This window comes from Aquarana catesbeiana, linkage group LG03, assembly GCF_042186555.1.
Source record: "Aquarana catesbeiana isolate 2022-GZ linkage group LG03, ASM4218655v1, whole genome shotgun sequence".
Lineage (NCBI taxonomy): Eukaryota > Metazoa > Chordata > Amphibia > Anura > Ranidae > Aquarana > Aquarana catesbeiana.
In genome coordinates this window covers 155,658,317-155,679,056 of record NC_133326.1, presented here as the reverse complement: position 1 = coordinate 155,679,056, position 20,740 = coordinate 155,658,317, and the positions used below count along the sequence as shown (strand labels likewise).

General features: G+C 44.5%; 1 protein-coding gene across 1 annotated transcript in view; it reads left to right on the top strand.

Moving 5' to 3' along the window:
* The window catches only part of KIN (Kin17 DNA and RNA binding protein), a 58,124-nt gene that overhangs the window by 19,290 nt on the left and 18,094 nt on the right, over positions 1–20,740 (top strand). Inside the window, exons 6-9 of the mRNA XM_073619439.1 lie at positions 2,592–2,640; positions 6,385–6,442; positions 7,196–7,316; positions 17,165–17,215. Of these exons, the coding sequence (XP_073475540.1) occupies positions 2,592–2,640; positions 6,385–6,442; positions 7,196–7,316; positions 17,165–17,215 (279 nt within the window). The remainder of the gene's footprint in view (positions 1–2,591; positions 2,641–6,384; positions 6,443–7,195; positions 7,317–17,164; positions 17,216–20,740) is intronic.

Below are 20,740 nucleotides of genomic sequence, written 5' to 3'. Positions count from 1 at the left end.
CAGAACTAGAGAGGATCTGCAAGGAGGAATGGCAGAGGATCCCCAAATCCAGGTGTGAAAAACTTGTTGCATTTTTCCCAAAAAGACTCATGGCTGTATTAGATCAAAAGGGTGCTTCTAATAAATACTGAGCAAAGGGTCCGAATACTTAAAACCATGTGATATTTCAGTTTTTTCTTTTTTAATAAATCTGCAAAAATGTCAACAATTCTGTGTTTTTCTGTCAATATGGGGTGCTGTGTGCACATTAATGAGGAAAAAAATGAACTTAAAGTGGAGTTCCACCCACTTTTACAACTCTTCAGCATCCCTCACTAAACTGTGCACTGTAAACGAATTGGATATTTTAAATTTTTTTTTCTCAGCACTTACTGTATATCTGCTGTATTCATTTTTCACTTCCTCCTCCCTGGCCGCGGCCCATCGCATCATTTCCTATTTGCAATGCCTTCTGGGAAGGGGCGGCAACTTCCTCTGATACTGCAGTTGCTATGGAAACCTGACCTGAAACCTATTACACTGCTTGTGCTGCACTGAGCATGTGCGAGATCTGCAAGGTTGAGATCCAGGAAGAAATACAGTCTGGCTTCAGATGCCCAGACTTAAGATGGCCACGGCCTGCTGTAAGTTTATAAAATAACAAACTACTGCTATAAACTAACAAAACAGACCTTAGTTTACAGATTAACTTTACTAGAATACATTAAGCTTGTGTATTATAGGGGTATTTTTATTTAAAAAGTATAATTTCGGCCGGAACATCACTTTAAATGATTTTAGCAAATGACTGCAATATAACAAAGAGTGAAACATTTTAAGGGGGTCTGAATACTTTCTGTCCCCACTGTATGTGTGTGTGTGTATATGTGTTTTATTTTAAAAATTTTTATTTTTTTATTTTTTTTTATGTCTAAATACCTTTTATTTAGATCTGTGTATGCGGCACTTCCGGTCCTGACACCTAGGTGATTCACTTGGGCTCCTGGGATATCAGCGTCATCTATCCCAGGAGTCCATGGGTATTGTTTAACCACCTCAATACTGGGCACTTTCGCCCCCTTCCTTCCCAGAAATTTTCAGCTTTCAGCGCTCTCACACTTTCAATGACAATTGCGCGGTCATGCAATGCTGTACCCAAATTAAATTTTTATTATTTTGTTCACACAAATAGAGCTTTCTTTTGGTGGTATTTATTCACGACTCCGTTTTTTATTTTTTGCGATATAAGCGAAAAAAGAGCGGAAATTTGGAAAAAAAAAAACCAATATTTTCTTCTTTCTATTTTAAAAGAAATCCAATAAAATCGAAATTTTGTCATAAATTTAAGCCAAAATGCATTCTGCTACATGGTTTTTGGTAAAAAAAAATCCCGTTAAGTGTATAATAATTGGTTCGTGTGATCACGGACACATGTGCGCAAATGATCATGTACAGATGTGCGCAGGTGACATATGTGTGCAGATAATCATTGGGACATGTGATTTTACTGGGACATATGTGGGGGACAGGTGTTTTTACTATGTGGGGACATGTGTTTTGGGGACATTGTGTGTTTACTTTGTGTATACTTTGTGTTTTTACATGTGTGTGTGGGGACACTAGACTGGTGATCAGTGAGTAAAAAGCTGTAAAAAACAGCTCATACTCACTGATCACCGGCTGCAGCGATCCGCTCTCCTCTCCTCACTGACAACTTCCGTGTGAGGAGAGCCGAGCCGATTGCCTAGCAACCGGCTCTGTGTTTACATCACATGACGGCTGTGATTCAACACGGCCGTCATGTGATCAGGAGGGGCAATCGCAGAGCCCTCCTGCCGATTGGAGATGCGCCGTGTCCAGGTGACACGAGTGCATCGGGATCGCTCCGCTGCGCGGGCACTATCCCGCTCCTTCTGAGGGACGTTCCTGAACATCCACTCAGAAGGAGAGATGGCCCACCCGGCCGTTTATGTGCAGTGGCCGGGTGGAAAGTGGTTAATGAAGAAACTGCGCCGTGCAGTGTCATTACTGCGCAGGCGCAAGATCGGGAGGCGCATGCTGGGTAGCCAGCTGCACCAATTCCCAGATATAAACACATGTGGGCTTCAGATGCCTTCAACCTCAATGGTCCCTGCCTGCTTCCCAGATCTGGTAAGATTTTGATTTAAAAGAAAGAAGGAACACATTAATAACCTTTTGCAAATCTTAAAGTAGAAGCTCTAACCAATCCTGGTGGAGCATTTAAAAAAAAAATTTGATTATGTGGACTGGAACTTCGCTTTAAACAAGCACTCTGGAAAATGGCAACAGATGCATAGAAAGGTCAGAGATTACCATGAGATGCACATATTACCATGAGGCATGCCTGTTACCTATGAGTCTACTGTGGAATAAAACCCCATCTTGTTGATGTAATTGGCAATCTTCTGCCCCTCAGCCAATGTTAAATTAAGCTGGGTTCCCTGTTACCCTGAAAGAGACATTGCACCACATGAGGAAAAGGAAATAAAATTCACACATCTCTTGGCAACCACTGTCTTTACTACATTCAACAAACTGAATATATTGTGTAATTTTATTAATAATCAGGAATAATTTATCTTGATTTTCAGGAAACTCCTGTGTTCACTGAATTAAATAGGGAAAGTGAGGAAGAGAAAAGTAAGTCTTTTTGCCTGTCGCACTCAATGTCATTAGTGCTTTGCTTTAACCAATAGAATGCAATGCTATTACCCTTGACAAAAAAAATTGTAGGATTTGAGTTGAATTGTGATCTACACTATGGAAAAGATCATTGTAAATGATTACGAACAACACTTTTTTGTGTACTAGATTGGCATTGTGCATATTCAGTGCTTGATGGAATAGTCATGTGTTTATTTTTCAAATGACAGATACCACTCAAATATTCTTGGGGAGTAAATATTCTAGCAAATTTCAGAGTTCCTTATCTCTGCATGCTAGTTCTGAGTGAGTGGCTCCATCCAGATATTGAAGAAAGAGTCAACATTATAAGTAGGCAACTAGCATTTTCCAAAGTGGACAGCCCTGGCAGGTTAGCAGCCCATACAGCACGCCACACCTCAAAAACCCAATTACCCCATGTGTCAACTGTCTCGCGTGTGTGAAAACAAAGCCTTGCTAGCCAAAAAAAACTGGCTCCTAACTTTTTTAGCTGGCTTCTAGATTCAAAGCAAATTTGTCAAGCCCTGACAGGTTTCCTTAACCCCTTCCCGACCGGCGCACGCCGATGTACATCGGCAGAATGGCACGGCTGGGCAAATGGACAGGTACGTCCATTTGAATTCCCTGGCATGCCATTGCGTGCGCGCCGGCTGGGAGCTCCGTGAGTTGGGTCACGGAGAGGACGAACGGGGATATGCTGATGTAAACAGCATCTCCCTGTTCTGCCTAGTGACAAGTGTCACTGATCTCTGCTCCCTGTCATCGGGAGCAGTGATCAGCGTAGTGACACAGCTAGCCCATCCCCCCTACAGTTAGTAATCACTCCCTAGTACTGCCTTAACCCCTCCCTGCCCCCTAGTGGTTAACCCCTTCACTGCCAGTGTCATTTACACAGTAATCAGTGCATTTTTAATCGCACTGATCGCTGTATAAATGACAATGGTCCCAAAAATGTGTCCCATAGACACACAGAGCATGGCTCAGCCCCGCACCCTCCTAATTGTTTGTGATTGACAGCAGTGGGAGCAAATGGCTACAGCTTCTGTCTCTGAGCCTATGAGGAAGGAGAGAGTTGCTGCTCTCATGCATTGCGCTGGATCGAGATCCGGCTCAGGTAAGTATAAGTGGGGGGTGGGGGGGGGGGGCTGCACACAGGTTTTTTTTATCTTATTGCAGAGAATGCATTGAGGTAAAAAATCTTCAGCCTTTAGAACTACTTTAACTTTGCACAGGCAATGTAATCTGCATCCATAGAGCAGGAGATGCATAAATATTGCATGTGGGGAAATTTTGAAAGCCTAACCTGTTAGGGCTACTACTTAAAGAGGAGTTCCCCCTGGAGGAAAAAAACAAAAATTAAAATCAGCAGCTACAAATACTGTAGCTGCTGACTTTTAATACATTGACACCTACCTGTCCAGGGAGCCCGCGATTTTCGTATTCGGCTGTCAGGTGCTGCCGCCGCCATCTCCACTAAGGGAAAAAAACGTCCGTGAAGCCTTTCAGCTTCAGACGGCTACCTACTATGCATGCGCGAAGCGAACTGCACTTTCTAATTGGCCCGGCAGCCAGAGGAAGGAGGAGGGGAGCCGAACTTCAGAGGGACAGTGCCGTACCCTGAAAGTGGGGATGGAGACCTGTCAAAAACAGGTCCCCGTTCCCTCCTCCCCCCTGAAAGGTGCCAAATGTGGTATCGGAGGGGGGGAGCAAGCAAATAAGCAGAGATTCCACTTTTGGGTGGAACTCTGCTTTAAATCTGAACTCTTGGAACATCTCTAAAAAAATACAAACTTGGTTGTGTATACAATATTACTAGGGGTGAACCAATACTTGTTTTGTACCAGTGAGTACTGATACTTGTGGTCAAGTATTCGCTGATACCAATTACCGACAACTTTGCAGTGCGATTTGAGCCCATACAAATGAATGGGCTTAAATCGCACTGCAAAAAATCTCATGTGATTTGAACAGGAATGTGGTACGATTCCTGCCGAATCACATGTGGTTTCCTGCACCGTTGTTTTGTGAACCCAGGCTGAAGTCACTAAGACAAGCCTGGGTTCACACAGGAGCAGTGTGGGGAAACCGCATGTGATTCAGACAGGGATCGCACTGCATTCCTGTTCAAATCACATGCGATTCTTTGCACTGCAATTTGAGCCCATACATTTTGTATGGGCTCAAATCCCATCGCAAAGGTATCGGTTTTAGGTATCGGAGTATTTGCATGAGTACAAGTACTCATGCAAATGCTTGGTATTGGAATGGGTGCAACCCTAATTATTACATTTTTTGTTTATTTTTTTTTTTTTGTTAAAGTGTTTGTTAACCCAACCCCCCCCCTTTGTACGCTGACCCTGATATATCAGGGCTGCTGAGCCCTGACACAGTTGTCAGCATACGTGCCTAAATCATCCACAGCTCTTCGCTGCATCTCCTGTGTCCTCTCCTCCGACCTCTCCTCCGTCCTCTCCCCCTTCCCCTCTCCGCCTGTCGGCTCCATGTCCGCGCCACCCCCTCCCGTCCTGCTGCTCAAATTACTGTTTTTCTTTTAATATAATCCTCCCTGTTTTTTTTTTTTTTTTTGTAATTTCCCCCTGTGACTGCTTTATAAAAATAATTCTGTTATATGCCTTGTTTACAGAACGCTGATCTGCGCTCATTGACCAGCCTCTCTCGACCCTGACAGATGCAGCAGGCAGGGCTGCCTCTCTCCTCCCCTCCTGACTGATGTCAGCGGGGGATCCCCGGCCCCACCCACTGCATCTGTCGGGCCGATAGAGGAGATAGGCGGCAGCTCAGTGAGCGCAGATCAGCGCTCTGCAAACAAGGTATATACAGCATTATTTTTATGAAGCACAGTCACACAGGACCATTACATTAAAAAACAGGATTATGTAAAGATACATTGGTGGGTTAACAACCACTTTAAATTCAGGCAATGTAGGTACCAGAAGAGGACCGGGTATCAGCCTATTGTGTAGGTCACTGTTCTGCAAAGAGCATGCCTACAAAGAGCAATGCTGATAGGAGAGAGCAGAGTGACAGGGAGATGATCTCATCCTTCATTGGCCAATCATAGTCGGGGGGCTGGTCCTTGATAGACTGGGCTCAGATTGAGGAAACCTATCGGAGCCAGGAATAAGGAGCGTAAAAAAACACTTTATCCCTGCACCCTAGAATAAGCAAGCATTTACCCTACAGGGGGGAGGGGGCAGCTTCAAAGGGATTTAATCACATAAAAATGCTTGCACATACCTGCAGCAGCTCTCTTGCTGCAAAGGCAGCTCCAAATGCTTAAAGTTCTGCAAGGTTGGGGTAACAAATTAGCCCCACATTCCTATTGGCCCATCATTTTGATGAGTTTCCTCCTTGGCAAAAATGTGTGTTAAGCAACTGCCATGCTTGTATATCCCCCCCCCCTTTTTTTTTTCTTGTTTTCACCCTTGTTTTACACCATTCCAAATTCCACCCTTCCCTTCCAACTGTATCTTTTGCTTGGGAAATTTCCCTTTCTTATCACCAGGAAAGGGAAAATCTCCCCAGGTTATGTTTTATTGTAAACAGTGGATGCTGGGATTGGGAGATTTTAACCATTTTTCTTTTTCAGTACCCTTCATAGCATGGAAGAGAGTCTTGTATTAACTGATCTGGTACTGAGCTTGGAAAATCATTTATTTTTTCTCTTTTTTTTTTTTTTTTTTTTTTTTTTTTTTTTAGTTGCATTTAATCTTGGAAAAGCTGCAAGCACATCAGGAGCAGCAGCTTCAAAATCCAGGTGAGGTCCATTTTCCCATTCATAGATAATGCAGGAAGTGTAGCCTTTCCATAGCTCAGGTACCTGTCCCAGAAGTGACTTGGCATCCTTCCAGTCTTTTAATAAAATAAAGTAACCACACAACAGGAGCTCAAGAAATTTGTGCATGGAGTCAACTGTACATTTTTCAGGATGAATTACTCCACAGTGTCTCAGTTATGGAGGTCAGCGAGACCTAATTTCAAAGCTCAAAACTATTTCTTCAGAATATAGAAATACTTGACTGTCCATTGATTGGCACAGATTTACTTTAAAGTGGAACTAAAGTCCCAGTTTCCAAAACTGCGAGCAGGCAGGCTCTTTTATTGCACGAGAGATATTTCATGTCTCTTCTGCAATAAAGAAATGTGCCTGCCTGCTTGCAGCTTAATTTACATTCCAGCACTGGGCCTGTGTGCCGGGGTGACTGAATTCCCGTGCATGCACAGAAGTGACATCATGGCACTCCAGCTAATAAAGATGGACACAGCCCAACACCTGGAAAAAAGTTGTGTAGAAGGGTGAGGGATGTCTGACTGTTGAAGGAAAGGTAACTCTCAGAGCGTTTTGTGTTCATTTTACAGTTAAAATGAGAGAGTACAATATGGGGCATGGCTGCATATATTTTAGTCACATATGTATTTGGTGACACAGGTTCCACGCTGAAAATGTTTGCGTAAATATATGTGCCTGCGTATAAATGTAGAGTTATTTCAAATGATCTTCTCCATCTAGTTCTCTGTCATCGAATGCGCTGAAATCTGCTATATCATCTGGAGCAGTCAAGAGAAAAGACCCAGTTCAGACCCAAGCCAAAGAGAAGAAAAAAAAATCTGCCCTTGATGAAATCATGGAGGTGGGAATTGTTCAGTCGTGTCAATTAAAAACTTTTATGGACTATCGGATAAATGTGTTCTGTGTAGGATAGGTGTGCTGTTGTGTTTTTTTTTTTTTTTTTCCCTTAGAAGAACATTGCACATAAATACTTGCCAATACATTTATTTAAAGTGTTACTAAACCCAGGAGTCTGCATTCACTGTATCTGGTCTCCCACAGTACACAGAACATGGAAATGCAATAGTTTTGATAAATATAAACTACTAAATGCCTCTTTCTTTCTCGAACATCACGGGACACAGAGCCTCAGTAATTACTGATGGGTTATATAGGTATCACTGGTGATTGGACACTGGCACACCCTATCAGGAAGTTCAACCCCTATATAATCCCTCCCCCTTGCAGGGATACCTCAGTTTTTACGCCAGTGTCTTAGGTGATGGACGTGTAAAGATGTCCTGTGCTGAGCTCCAAAGGGAATATCCTAAGATCCTATACTGGGGCAAGCCAGGTGAACCGGATCCATTCAAAGTGTCTTTTCATGGCCGAATTGAATGGTACCCGGGCCTCGTGTCCGAAGAAACGAGGTTTTACCCGTAATGCTTCTCTTTTTAGAGAGCTGGACCCCGCAGATCAGAAAATGGCTTTAAACTTCCTAATTTCTGGCAAGGTGCTTTACGGTCCCAGAACTGTTGGATCCCCCTATTCGTAGGGGGCCCCAGTCTCTGACGGTTTTTTCAAACGGAGCCCACCGTGAGAGGTGAAGATTGGGTCTGTGTAAACAGCTGGATAAGGTAAGAGGAGATTCCACAGAATTTTTGAGTTCTAGTGGCTTTTCTCCTTTAAGGTAAATGCATGCTATGCCTATTGTGACCACTGGGGGCTGCCAAGAGCACAAACCTGCACATGCTGACTGTTTGTCTCAGTGTTTTTTCATCGCTGTCTATGTCCCAGTGTCTCAAGCCGGCTGCAAGGTAAGATGGAAGGGGGGATTTCTCATGTTTGAATGTTCCCCCCAGGCTAGAGAGGGGCCACAGGGGTCTAGAAAGTGGTTATACCACCCGGGCTCTGTGGCCTAATGGCCACCATCTCTGAAGATAGCCGTTTAGGCAGATCTTGTTACCAGCCTCCCCCCCCCATCCCCAGCCTTTCTCCAGAAGCATGACAGGAGAGTCGGCCAGCGCGGGAAGCACTCGTTTTTTTCAAAACTCGAGGGGGGGGGGCGGTAGAGGAGGGGGCGGGACGTCAGCACAGGTGCTTAGACTCCCACTCAGGCCAGCTGCAGGCTATTAGAGGCACTCTGTACAGGTGCACACAGCCTTCTGAGAGACACAGAGCTGACGGTCGCATGTAAGGTGGGACACAGGCATTCTCCTAGGCAGCATTTACTGAAGTAACACCAGACTGAGCATTGGGTAGCAAGGCTTTTAGCCAGACTACATCGCTCAGCGGGCAGTGTTCATTTGTATACCTCACACCTTGTTGCTTTGCACTATGGGTAGAAGAGGTTCAAGCACCCCAGGAACCAGAGACACTAGGGGATCTCGTTCGGGTTCTGAGGGCCCCCTGTCAGCAGCATCCTCCCCCCCCCCCCCTAAAGATGGGCCAGGGACGGCTAGCCAGGGAGAGCCATCGGGGTCAGGGGTCACCTGCTTCTGGCACTTCAGCCCCTGTATATATTACACAAGAGGTTTTTTCCTCAACCATTAATGGTCTAGAGGAAAGATTAATGGCCGTGATTACATCTTCACTCAGTGGAAGAAAACGCACTAGGCTTTCCTCTGTTCCCCAAGACCCTCAGACAGAGGAGCTCTGGGATAAAGGAGATGAATCCCTTTCAGAGGATCGGGATGGGACGGATGATTCCTCTTCAGAGGAATCAGGTGGAGAGGGACTCTCTGCGACTTCCCAAGAGGAGAAAGTCTTAGTGCAGATCCTTACTGGATTGGTCCGCTCCACATTTAAGTTGCCCATACCTGAAACTGCTAAAGAATCCTCTTCTGCTTTGGGGTCACTGAAACCTTTCCAAGCAGCACATGCTTTTTCTGTTCATACTTTACTTGAAAAGCTCATTTATTCTGAGTGGGATCACCCAGACAAACGTTTTTTTCCGCCGAGAAAGTTTTCAACACTTTATCCGATGGAAGAAAAGTTTATTAAAATGTGGGGAATACCGGCTATTGATGCCGCCATTTCCTCCGTAAATAATAGCCTGACTTGTCCTGTAGACAATGCTCAGATGCTCAGGGATCCTGTAGATAAAAGGATGGAATCCCTATTGAAGGATGTTTTCTCCTTAGCAGGATCAGTGGCCCAACCTGCAGTAGCAGCGAATGGAGTCTGTCAATACTTAAGAGACCATGTTAAGCAGGTCATCAAAGTATTACCTGAACAGCAGGCCCAGGGGTTTGCTAACCTTCCAGCGGCCTTATGCTTTGTGGTTGACGCCATTAGAGATTCTATCGTGCAAACCTCCCGTCTTTCACTGGGGTTGGTGCATATACGTAGAATCCTATGGTTGAAAAATTGGTCAGCCGAAGCACCATGTAAGAAGCTACTGGCTGGGTTTCCATTTCGTGGTGCAAGGTTGTTTGGAGAGGACTTGGATAACTATATCAAGAGAATCTCTTGTGGGAAAAGCACTCTCTCACCTGTCAAGAAGAAGAGTAAGCATCCCTCTTTCAAACGGACTCTTTCCCCAGCGCCGGGGGCTTCAGCCTCCAGGCAGTCTCGACGGCCGCCTCCATCGGGGTCCAGAGACAAGAGTCAACCCCAGGCACAAAAGAAGTCCTGGGGAAAGAAGCCTACTAGGCAAAACACTAAGACCTCTGCATGAGGGGGCGCCCCCGCTCACTCGAGTGGGGGGAAGACTGCGACAGTTCTCAGAGCTCTGGCAGGAGGACTTCCAGGACAGATGGGTAATCTCCACGGTAACCTTAGGGTACAAGCTGGAGTTTCAGGAATTCCCCTCTCCTCGGTTCCTCAGATCAAGTGTTCCCAGAGACCCAGAGAAAAAGCAGTCGCTCCTTCTAGCGTTAGAGCGACTTTTGTCGCAGGAGGTCATTATGATAGTTCCCGCAAAGGACCAGGGACTGGGCTTCTATTCCAACCTTTTTACGGTCCAAAAGCCAAATGGGGATGTCAGGCCCATTCTGGACTTAAGGGATCTGAACCGATTCCTAAGGATTCAATCCTTCCGCATGGAATCAATTCGAACAGTAGTTCCCACCCTGCAGGGAGGAGAATTTCTGGCATCAATAGACATCAGAGATGCATATCTGCATGTGCCCATTTTTCCTGCTCATCAGAAGTTTCTGCGCTTCGAGGTAGGAGGGCGCCATTTCCAGTTTGTGGCTCTGCCTTTCGGGATAGCCACTGCACCTCGAGTGTTCGCAAAGATCTTAGCTCCTCCTCTGGCCAGATTAAGGGCTCAGGGTATAGCTGTCATAGCATACCTAGACGACCTGCTCTTGATAGACCGGTCGGTAGCCTCTTTGAATGGAAACTTGAGGACCACAGTCAGGTATCTAGAACACCTGGGTTGGATCCTCAACTTAGAAAAGTCTTTCCTAAAACCAGTAAGAAGACTGGAGTATTTAGGTCTGATTATAGATACAGGCCAGGAGAAAATATTTCTACCCCAGGCAAAGATCACTGCTTTGAGAGAGCTGATTCTGACAGTAAGGACCAAGAAGGGTCCCTCAGTCCGCCTTTGTATGAGGCTACTAGGGAAGATGGTGTCTTCATTCGAACCAGTTCCCTATGCTCAGTTTCACTCAAGAATGCTGCAACACAGTATTCTGTCGACCTGGAACAGGAAAGTTCAGGCATTAGACTTTCCGATGCACCTGTCGCATGCGGTGCGTCAGAGCCTCAATTGGTGGCTCATACCCGAAAACCTGCAGAAGGGGAAATCCTTTCTACCGGTTATCTGGACGGTGGTAACAACAGATGCCATTCTGTCAGGTTGGGGAGCAGTTCTGGAACAGGCTGCGGTCCAAGGGGTATGGTCCAAGACAGAGAGGACCTTACCCATCAACTTTCTGGAGATCCGGGCGATACATCTAGCTCTAAAGGCCTGGACTATCAGGCTACAGGGTTGTCCGGTCAGGATCCAGTCCGACAATGCCACAGCAGTGGCTTATGTCAATCATCAGGGAGGCACCCGGAGCCGAGCTGCTCAAAAAGAGGTGAACCAGATCAGACCTAATATAGTCTATAGAAAACCTCGTGACCTAAGAAGCCTGATAGCCCCCAGCATGGTGAAAAAACCTTTAAACAAGTCCATCAATGTCTGGTCGACAATTTTTGATCAGAAGGGCAGTTACAAGTGTGGCGTTAGGAACTGCGGTACCTGTCAATACATGTGGCACAGGAAGAAGTCTGTCACTGGTATAGATGGCAGGTCTCACCACCTGAAGCAATTCATCAATTGCGGTACTGACCATGTAGTTTATGGCATTATTTGTCCGTGTGGGCGCCTTTGCGTTGGCCGCACCTCCCGCCCCATGAGAGTGCGCATTGGCGAGCATAAATGCGACATTATTAACACACGGGTCAAATACCCTGTCCCTCGGCACTTTCAAGATGTCCACCATGGAGACCCCATTGGTATGAAAGTGTTCGGGATCGAATCTATCAGGGGTGATGTTGACAGAGGTAGAAGACACCAGAGACTCTGCAAACGCGAGGCCTATTGGATCTTCACCTTGGGCAGTATGGCCCCTGGGGGGTTGAATTATTGTGATGAGTATTCATCTGCCAAACCACCCCAAACCCCCCCCCCCCCCCCCCTGTGTTTCTGCCTTTTCCCGGTTGTATACATTTATGCTGTCCCGCACACACAGGACAGCGTCAATGTACTTCCCAATCTATCTGTTGTAGCCGATTTCCTGTTTTGTTGATTATTAGTGGATCACTTTTGGTTTTATACCAATATAGTGTTTTACTTGAGATATAATTTATGATATATATCTAGTGGTTCAGTATAGATATCATTTGGTTTGCACAGTTACTGTCACAACTATCGTTTGCACATACCATTTGTAGTGTTATTATATAATACGTATAGTATAGCAGTCGCAATATGTTGTTGCATGCGCATACCTCACTCAGCGTGATCCTAATTCTTAATTTTATTTAATTTAATTATATTCATTTTATTCACTATTGGCACCACCATTATTATGGGAGCTGATCAGTAGCCGAATAGTGGCATGTGAGTCTGTGGGCACCCATATACGCATAAGAGCTACATGTACAGTGCGCTAGTCGCGCTGATGGTTGGATGATTTATCATCTACTACAATATATATTTTTTATTATTATTACTATTATTTCTACTATTTTTATTACCAGATAACACATCTCTTATTTTTGCTATTATTATTATTATTTTTATTAATGTTTTCATCATCATTCCTCCTCCTACTACACAGTCTATTTTCTTCTAGTGGTATTTGTATTCTCATCTCCAGTCTTTTCAGCATTTTTTTTTTATCTTTATACATGCTGGCTGTATATTGTGGCAATCTATAGTCTTGATGTAGCCTGGCTCATGGTCTGTGTGACAGCTGGTCGTTTTGCTAGACACCAGGATGTTTCTGGTGGGTGGAGGACTCTTCACATGTTGGCCCCGCCCCTAACTGCACGTCAGTAGGCTTTCTCACACGGCCAATGTGCTGTGCTTCCTGCGGAGGGGGTGATGTCTACCCCGCCTCCCTCCTCCAGCATGACACGCACACTCCACCTTCTCTTCCTGGAACGCAAGCACATCGGTGTGCGTTCCTCTCTGATCGCAGACACGCTGCATGTACCGGCCCGTGGTGCAGCTGCTGTGGAGGCTCTTTACAGGCACTGACCCCCACAATACTAAGTGTAAGTACATGCACACGTCCATTCACTGTGTACATCCTGAGATGTGTAGTATGATGTTTTGAAGTGTGACTCTCACCCATTACGATGTGCATTGTTTACTGTCATTTCTATTTGGCAGTACGACTGGTTATGTATACTGCGATGTATATCTGCTATGTCTAGATACCACTTGTTGCCCTTCAGTCCGTATGCACAGTACATTGCTGTTTACTTCCTATTTCATTTATCAATTGGTCATTTACTAGCTGCTTTTTTTGTGTGTTTATATATATATATATATATATATATATATATATATATATATATATATATATATATATATAGTGTGTGTATGCATGCACATGTACATATGGTGTCTGCATATGCACTTATGCGTATAGGGTATGCCTGATCAGAGGAATTAGGAGGGAGGGATTTCTTAAGGGGGAGGAGCCCCGCACCCCACCCCTGTCTTAATGGCTTGCAGGCATTTATAAGTGAGGTTCGCTGAGTGAGGTTGCACTGCATAGCTCTGAGGAAGAGGGGACATTCCCCTCGAAACGCGTTAGCGGATTGCAGCGTCTGTGCATTCCTCCACGACCCCTGGAAGGTTCTGCTCATTCCAAATCGCAGACTGTATACCGGTGCGATTTTATGTTGTGCCTCCTCCACCAATCGCCTGTGAGTTATTTCCTTTATTATTTTTTATTAAATAAATGTTTTAAAAGTTAATGCACTAGGCTGGTGCGCTTTTGTCTTCTTTTTATTTCGGTGAACCAGATCTTAGTCTGGGCAGAGATGCATGTGCCATGCATATCGGCAGTTTTCATCCCGGGAATAGAGAATTGGTAGGCGGACTATCTAAGTCGCCAGCAGTTACTTCCAGGGGAATGGTCTCTGCATCCCGACGTCTTTTGGGCCATATGCCAAAGATGGGGGGGGTTCCAGATGTAGATCTCTTTGCATCCCGATTCAACAAAAAGACAGATTTGTGGCAAGGACAAAAGATCCTCTTGCATGCGGGACGGATGCGTTGGTGATTCCAAGGCATCGGTTCTCACTGATTTACGCATTCCCGCCTATTCTGCTATTACCACGACTCCTTCGCAGGATCAGGCAGGAAAGGAAGTCGGTACTTCTGGTGGCCCTCGCTTGGCCCAGAAGGACTTGGTATGCAGAAATAGTAAGGATGACAGTAGATTCCCCGTGGACACTACCGGAACGCCCAGACCTGTTATCTCGAGGTCCAGTGTTCCATCCTGCCTTACAAACGCTAAATTTGACGGTTTGGCTATTGAGACCCACGTTCTGAAGAGTCGTGGGCTCTCAGGTCCTGTCATATCTACCTTGATTAATGCAAGGAAGCCAGCTTCCAGGATGATTTATCATAGAGTCTGGAAAGCTTATATAACCTGGTGTGAATCCAGAGGTTGGCATCCCAGGAAATATGTCATAGGTAGAATTCTTGATTTTCTACAATTAGGATTAGAGATGAAGCTGGCCTTGAGTACCATCAATGGCCAGGTCTCTGCTTTATCAGTATTATTTCAGCGGCCACTTGCTTCGAATTCTTTGGTCCGAAACTTTATGCAGGGGGGGATGCGTCTTAATCCTCCGGTTAAAGTGCCCCTAAACCCCTGGGACTTGAACTTGGTCCTGGCTGTGTTACAGAAACAGCCCTTTGAACCAATAAGTCAGATTCCTTTGGTCTTGTTGACAAGGAAGTTAATTTTTCTGGTGGCCATCTCTTCTGCTAGAAGAGTATCAGAATTAGCAGCTCTTTCCTGTAAGGAGCCTTATTTGATTATACACAAGGATAGAGTGGTACTGCGCCCTCATCCTAGTTTTTTACCGAAGGTGGTTTCTCATTTTCATTTAAACCAAGACATTGTTCTACCTTCCTTTTTTCCAGATCCCTGTTCTCCGGAAGAGAGATCTCTACATTCGTTGGATGTAGTAAGAGCAGTTAAGGCCTATCTAGGGGCAACTGCTCAGATCCGCAGGACGGATGTTTTGTTTGTGCTGCCAGAGGGTCCCAATAGAGGACAGGCAGCGTCAAAAGCTACCATTTCTAAATGGATTCGACAATTGATCATTCAAGCTTACGGTTTGAAACAGAAGATTCCTCCGTTTCAGATCAGGGCACATTCCACAAGGGCTATTGGTGCTTCTTGGGCAGTGCATCACCAGGCCTCTATGGCTCAAATCTGCAAGGCCGCAACCTGGTCTTCAGTTCATACATTCACCAGATTCTATCAGGTGGATGTGAGAAGGCATGAGGATATCGCCTTTGGGCGTAGTGTGCTGCAGGCAGCGGTACAGGGTCCTCAGGTCTGATTGCACCCTACTTGGTCGTGATTCCCCCCCCTCAGATAGCATTGCTCTGGGACATCCCATCAGTAATTACTGTGGCTCTGTGTCCCGTGATGTTCGAGAAAGAAAATAGGATTTTTTAAAACAGCTTACCTGTAAAATCCTTTTCTTTCGAAGGACATCACGGGACACAGAGATCCCGCCCCTCTTTTAATACACTATATTGCTTGGCTACAAAACTGAGGTATCCCTGCAAGGAGGAGGGATTATATAGGGGGTTGAATTTCCTGATAGGGTGTGCCAGTGTCCAATCACCAGTGATACCTATATAACCCATCAGTATATACTGAGGCTCTGTGTCCCGTGATGTCCTTCGAAAGAAAAGGATTTTACAAGTAAGCTGTTTTAAAAAATCCTATTTTTTCATCAGCAGTTAAAGCATCCGTGTGACTTCTATCAGTGTCTGGTTAAAGCTTGTAGGAGGAGTTTTCATTCTGCTCTGACTGTCCTATAATGCTGCAGGACCCCTGACCCTCTGGACAGTGCTGATTGGCCCTGTGCTGATCACATGCACTCTCCCAACTGAGCATGTGCAGCTTGTCCTCTAGCCTCTGTTCTATTAGGGGATGGTTTGGGGACTGTGGATGAAGGGGAGGAACAGAGAAGACAGGTTCAAACACAAACTGATGGTTTTTAAAAAATTATATATTTTTATAAATAATTGTATTATATTCTACCTTTTAATTAATATGAATTTGTTGGTCATTATCTGCACCTTTTTAAAGCGGTATTAAAAGTGTTGCTTGCTGCATTTTTGATCCATATTTGGTCAGTTTAAAAAATAAAAAAATGCACCAAAAACGCACCTCCCCATTGAAAGGCAATGAAAACGTAGCAAGGATGCATCAGAAATGCACCTGTGATGCCTTTTTTGATGTGATTTTGAGTCACATGACCTATGTAAACCACACCATAAGCAAGGTAAAAATTAGGTTGTGCTGGCAGCTGCAGCCGTAACATATTACATGTTACACCCTGAATATGGAGGGGCAGCTGCAGCAGTAACATGTTACATGTTACACCCTGAATACGGGCATAACCTGTTATAAAAGGTGAACTTATCATTTAAATGCAAAGGGAGTAAGTTACCTGTACAGAATGTCTGACTAGTGAGACGGAGGAGCAGCACAAGGTGTCAGTCGGTTCATGTGCTGACAAGAAGCATACTAATAGGAGGAGAAAGCAGAGTGACAGAGAGATGAGCTCGTCATTGTGCTGATTCACCTTTCGCTGTTTAGTCGCAGGCTGGGGCATATTCAGGACAACCTGGGCTCAGAGGATGTAAGTTGAATGATGGAGGGCATCAGACTGAGAACACCTAACGCCAGAAAAAAACAAACTCTGCAGCAAATCTCTGGACTGAAGGTGGATGTTGCAGCCAAATCTAGTTTTATTTTATTTTTTAATTGTCTATTTGTTTCTATCTTCCGTTTGGCTGAAGGTCCACTTTAAACATGCATTTCAATTATTTTAAACTGTGCTGTATCCATATTCTAAGTTAGTGAATTAAAAATATCACTTGATCGGTGTATTTTACAATACATCATTACACTGCATCATAGGTTGAACTGGGTGGGCTTGTGTCTTTTGTCAGCCTTATAAACTATGTAACAATTTTTTTTCTTTGTTTTTTTATAGATGGAAGAGCAGAAAAAGAAAACTGAAAGAACAGACTTTTGGTTGCAACCTGTGAGTAAACAATAGATGTTCAATTAAAAATAAATGTATCAAAGTTTAATGGAGAAAACATTAATGTCAACAGGTTCCCTGAATATGTATAAATAGTTCATTATGATTTTTTTATAGCTTGTTTATTTGGGTCCAGTCACAGCCAAATATATATAAATATGTCTAGGGCCATATCAAGAAAGCCATCAGAAAAAAACAAAGCAGGAATACATGGGACTTTTTAGGTGCGATCAAATTCACCCTTAGGAAAATTTACACAAAAACATCAATACATTTTTAACACGTTGTGTTTTTTTTTTTTTTTTTTTTTATAAAGGGTAAATTTATTCGTATTTCAAATAAAAATTACAATATCCAAGACACTTCTGTTACAGAGGATGACATCCAAAAATGAATAAACGGTAGCATACAGATTCAAAGGATTTGATTCTATGCATCAGCACATACATTACTAGCATCGTGTATATTCAGCTATGTTTAATTCCAGCCTCCTGTATTTCCAGGGGAGTACCCCTGAATGTGTAATAAGAAACATAGGAGAACAATCTAAACTCTACATTGTAAATTAAGTAATCCACCTTTTGAAAGCATAATAATAAACCAAATGCCTTTTGCCATGCATAAGTATTTATTTTCCTGATTAGTATATAAACCTTTCAGGGTCCCATCTTTACTGCATTTATAACTCCTATATCTCCGGACACCAATTTAATCCAACCAGCCCATATTTTGTTTAACTTTTTAGAGCAACCCCTGGAGTTGTAGGTTAGTTTATATTTCGGTAGAGGTCCGTTAACCAGCTCTACCCAATAGAGGGACGGAGGCCCTGGATCCTTCCATTTTAGAGCTAATGCTTTTTTAGCATAAAAAAAGAAAAAGACTATCCTTAAAGTTTTTTTAGAAGTGGACAATTCTTCTTCCCCAAAATCACCCAATATGCATCTGGCCCGGAGCACAGATATTTGGGGCAGCACAGTGGTGTAGTGGGTAGCACTCTCGCCTAGCAGTAAAAAGGGTCGCTGGTTCGAATCCCAACCACGACACTACCTGCCTGGCGTTTGCATGTTCTCACTGTGCCTGCGTGGGTTTCCTCCCACACTCAAAAGACATGCTGGTAGGTTAATTGGCTTCTGTCCAAAATTGGCTCTAGTATATGAATGTGAGTTGGGGACCTTGGATTGTGGGCTCCTTGAGGGTAGGGACTGATGTGAGTGTGCTGTATGTGTGGAGCGCTTCGTAAATTGACAGCACTATATGGGTACCTTAAATAAATAGGGATAATTGTAGACACGCACCCACACTCACTCAGGTTGAACTGGATGGACTGGTGTCTTTATTCAACCTTAGTAACTATGTAACGGCTAATTTTTCCTCTAAGAATTTTGTGATTGCCGCCCAAAACTTCCTTGCCTCAGGGCAGAGCCATACCATATGAAAATAATCCCCTACCTCAGCCCTACACCTAGGGCATTCTGGTGTTTCCACCCTGCCCATCTTGTGAAGATGTGCGGTTGTATAGTACACACGCATACGGTGGAGATAATTACACTTGATAATTTTATCTCTGGCCAAAATCACAGATGGCAACAGCGATTCGGTGACCTCAGACCAAGATTCCTCTGTAAGGGATATCAGATCTCCACTGAGCCTCCACCCTCTCCATCCTAGGGGAGGAAGAGGTCAACAGGGCAAAAGAATATCTAGAGAAGTTTTGAACCTCTTCTTTCACCTCCCCATCCTTCCTCAACTGTGCCGCCGATGGTTCTATAGCGAGGGCAAACGGGTGACAATGGGCACCCCTGCCCAGTGCCCCTAGCTATTTCAAAGGTATCTGTAACAGTATTATTAACCCTCAATTGTGCCAGAGATTTAGCATATAATAATTTTACCCAAGCTATAAATTTGGGACCGAAGCCCATCCGTCCAAGGACTGCCCAGGGATAGGGCCATTCAATAGTCAAAGGCCTTATGGGTGTCCAATGACACTATGACTCGGGTATCAGGGGTAGGTCCTTCAGATAGTAACACTGTAAAGAGTCTTCTTAAATTTATAGACGTAGATCTCATTTGAATGAATCCAGTCTGGTCTGAATGAGTAACAGACGCTATCACTTTGTTTATTCGTTTGGCTAAGATTTTAGCTAAAATTTTTGCATCCACATTAATGATATGGGCCTACATGATTCACAAAAGTCATGGTCCTTGTGTGGCTTGGGAATCAGTCCCTCAAAGAATCAGGAAGCACCCCCCTCTCCAGTGCGTCACCATAAACCTCCAAAAGTTTTGATGCCAAAAACTCTTTATAGGTGCCGTACCACTCAGCTGGGTATCCATCAAGTCCAGGGGTTTTATTTGGGTTAAGAGAAAGCATTGCAAACATAATTTCGTCAGTGTTAAAAAGAAGATCCGAATCCTCCGCCACCTCCCTGGACAGCTCCTGGAGAGGGATTGGTGCCAAGAATTGACAAACCTCCTCCTCCCCATAATCCACATGAGATGTGTACAGATTTTGAATAAAATTCAACAAATTCATTATAAATTCGGGGAATAGAGGCTGATGCTTGTTGTGAGTGGGCCTAATTTGCTATTCGAAGATTCGTTGTGATTGGTACAGCAACTTTTTTTTTTTTTTTTTTTCACCAACATCAGGTCCAGTTGGCGAACCTTATTCCTCCAGACCCCAAAGTTAGTAGAGTTAGGATTTGTAATATATTCCACTTCAGCATCTGTAGCAACCTGCTCACTTTCCCTAACCTTCCATTCCCTGTCAGATCTAAGTTTTTTTTAAAGCGGAGTTCCACCCAAAAGTGGAACTTCCGCTCATCAGATTCCTCCCCCCCTCCGGTGTCACAATTGGCACCTTTCAGGGGGAAGGGGGGTGCAGATACCTGTAAAATTCAGGTATCTGCACCCACTTCCGGGAATAGACTCACGTGGGAGTCACGCCCCCTCCCGCACTCCCCCGCTGTCTCCTGGGAAAGACACAGGTCCCAGCAGATAGCGGGGACCATTGAGAACTCACAGCGCGACTCGCGCATGCACAGTAGGGAACCGGGAAGTGAAGCCGCAACGCTTCACTTCCTGATTCCCTCACCCAGAATGGCGGCGGCAGCACCCGAGGGGCGGTTCGGTCTCGGGTGCCGACATCACTGGACCCCGGGACAGGTGAGTGACCTTATTTTAAAAGTCTGCAGCTGCATTATTTGCAGCTGCTGACATCTTAAAAAAAAAAAAAAATTTTTTGCCGGACTCCCGCTTTAATTATCCCCGAGAAGGATCCCCGGAGAGTGACTTTAAAAGCATCCCAGGTAATTCCCAGAGAAACCTCCCCTCTATTTTCTGACCAGAAGTTTGCTATATCAGTGGCTGTTGACCTCTCAAAACATTCCTTTTTTTAACCACAGTGGGCTCAGTCTCCACAGGTCCCTTGGGACCAACCCATGTACATGGAGAATAACAGGGAGGAATGGTCTGAAATGGCCCTTGGAAGATATTGTACATCAGTCACTTTCGGCAACATCTCCC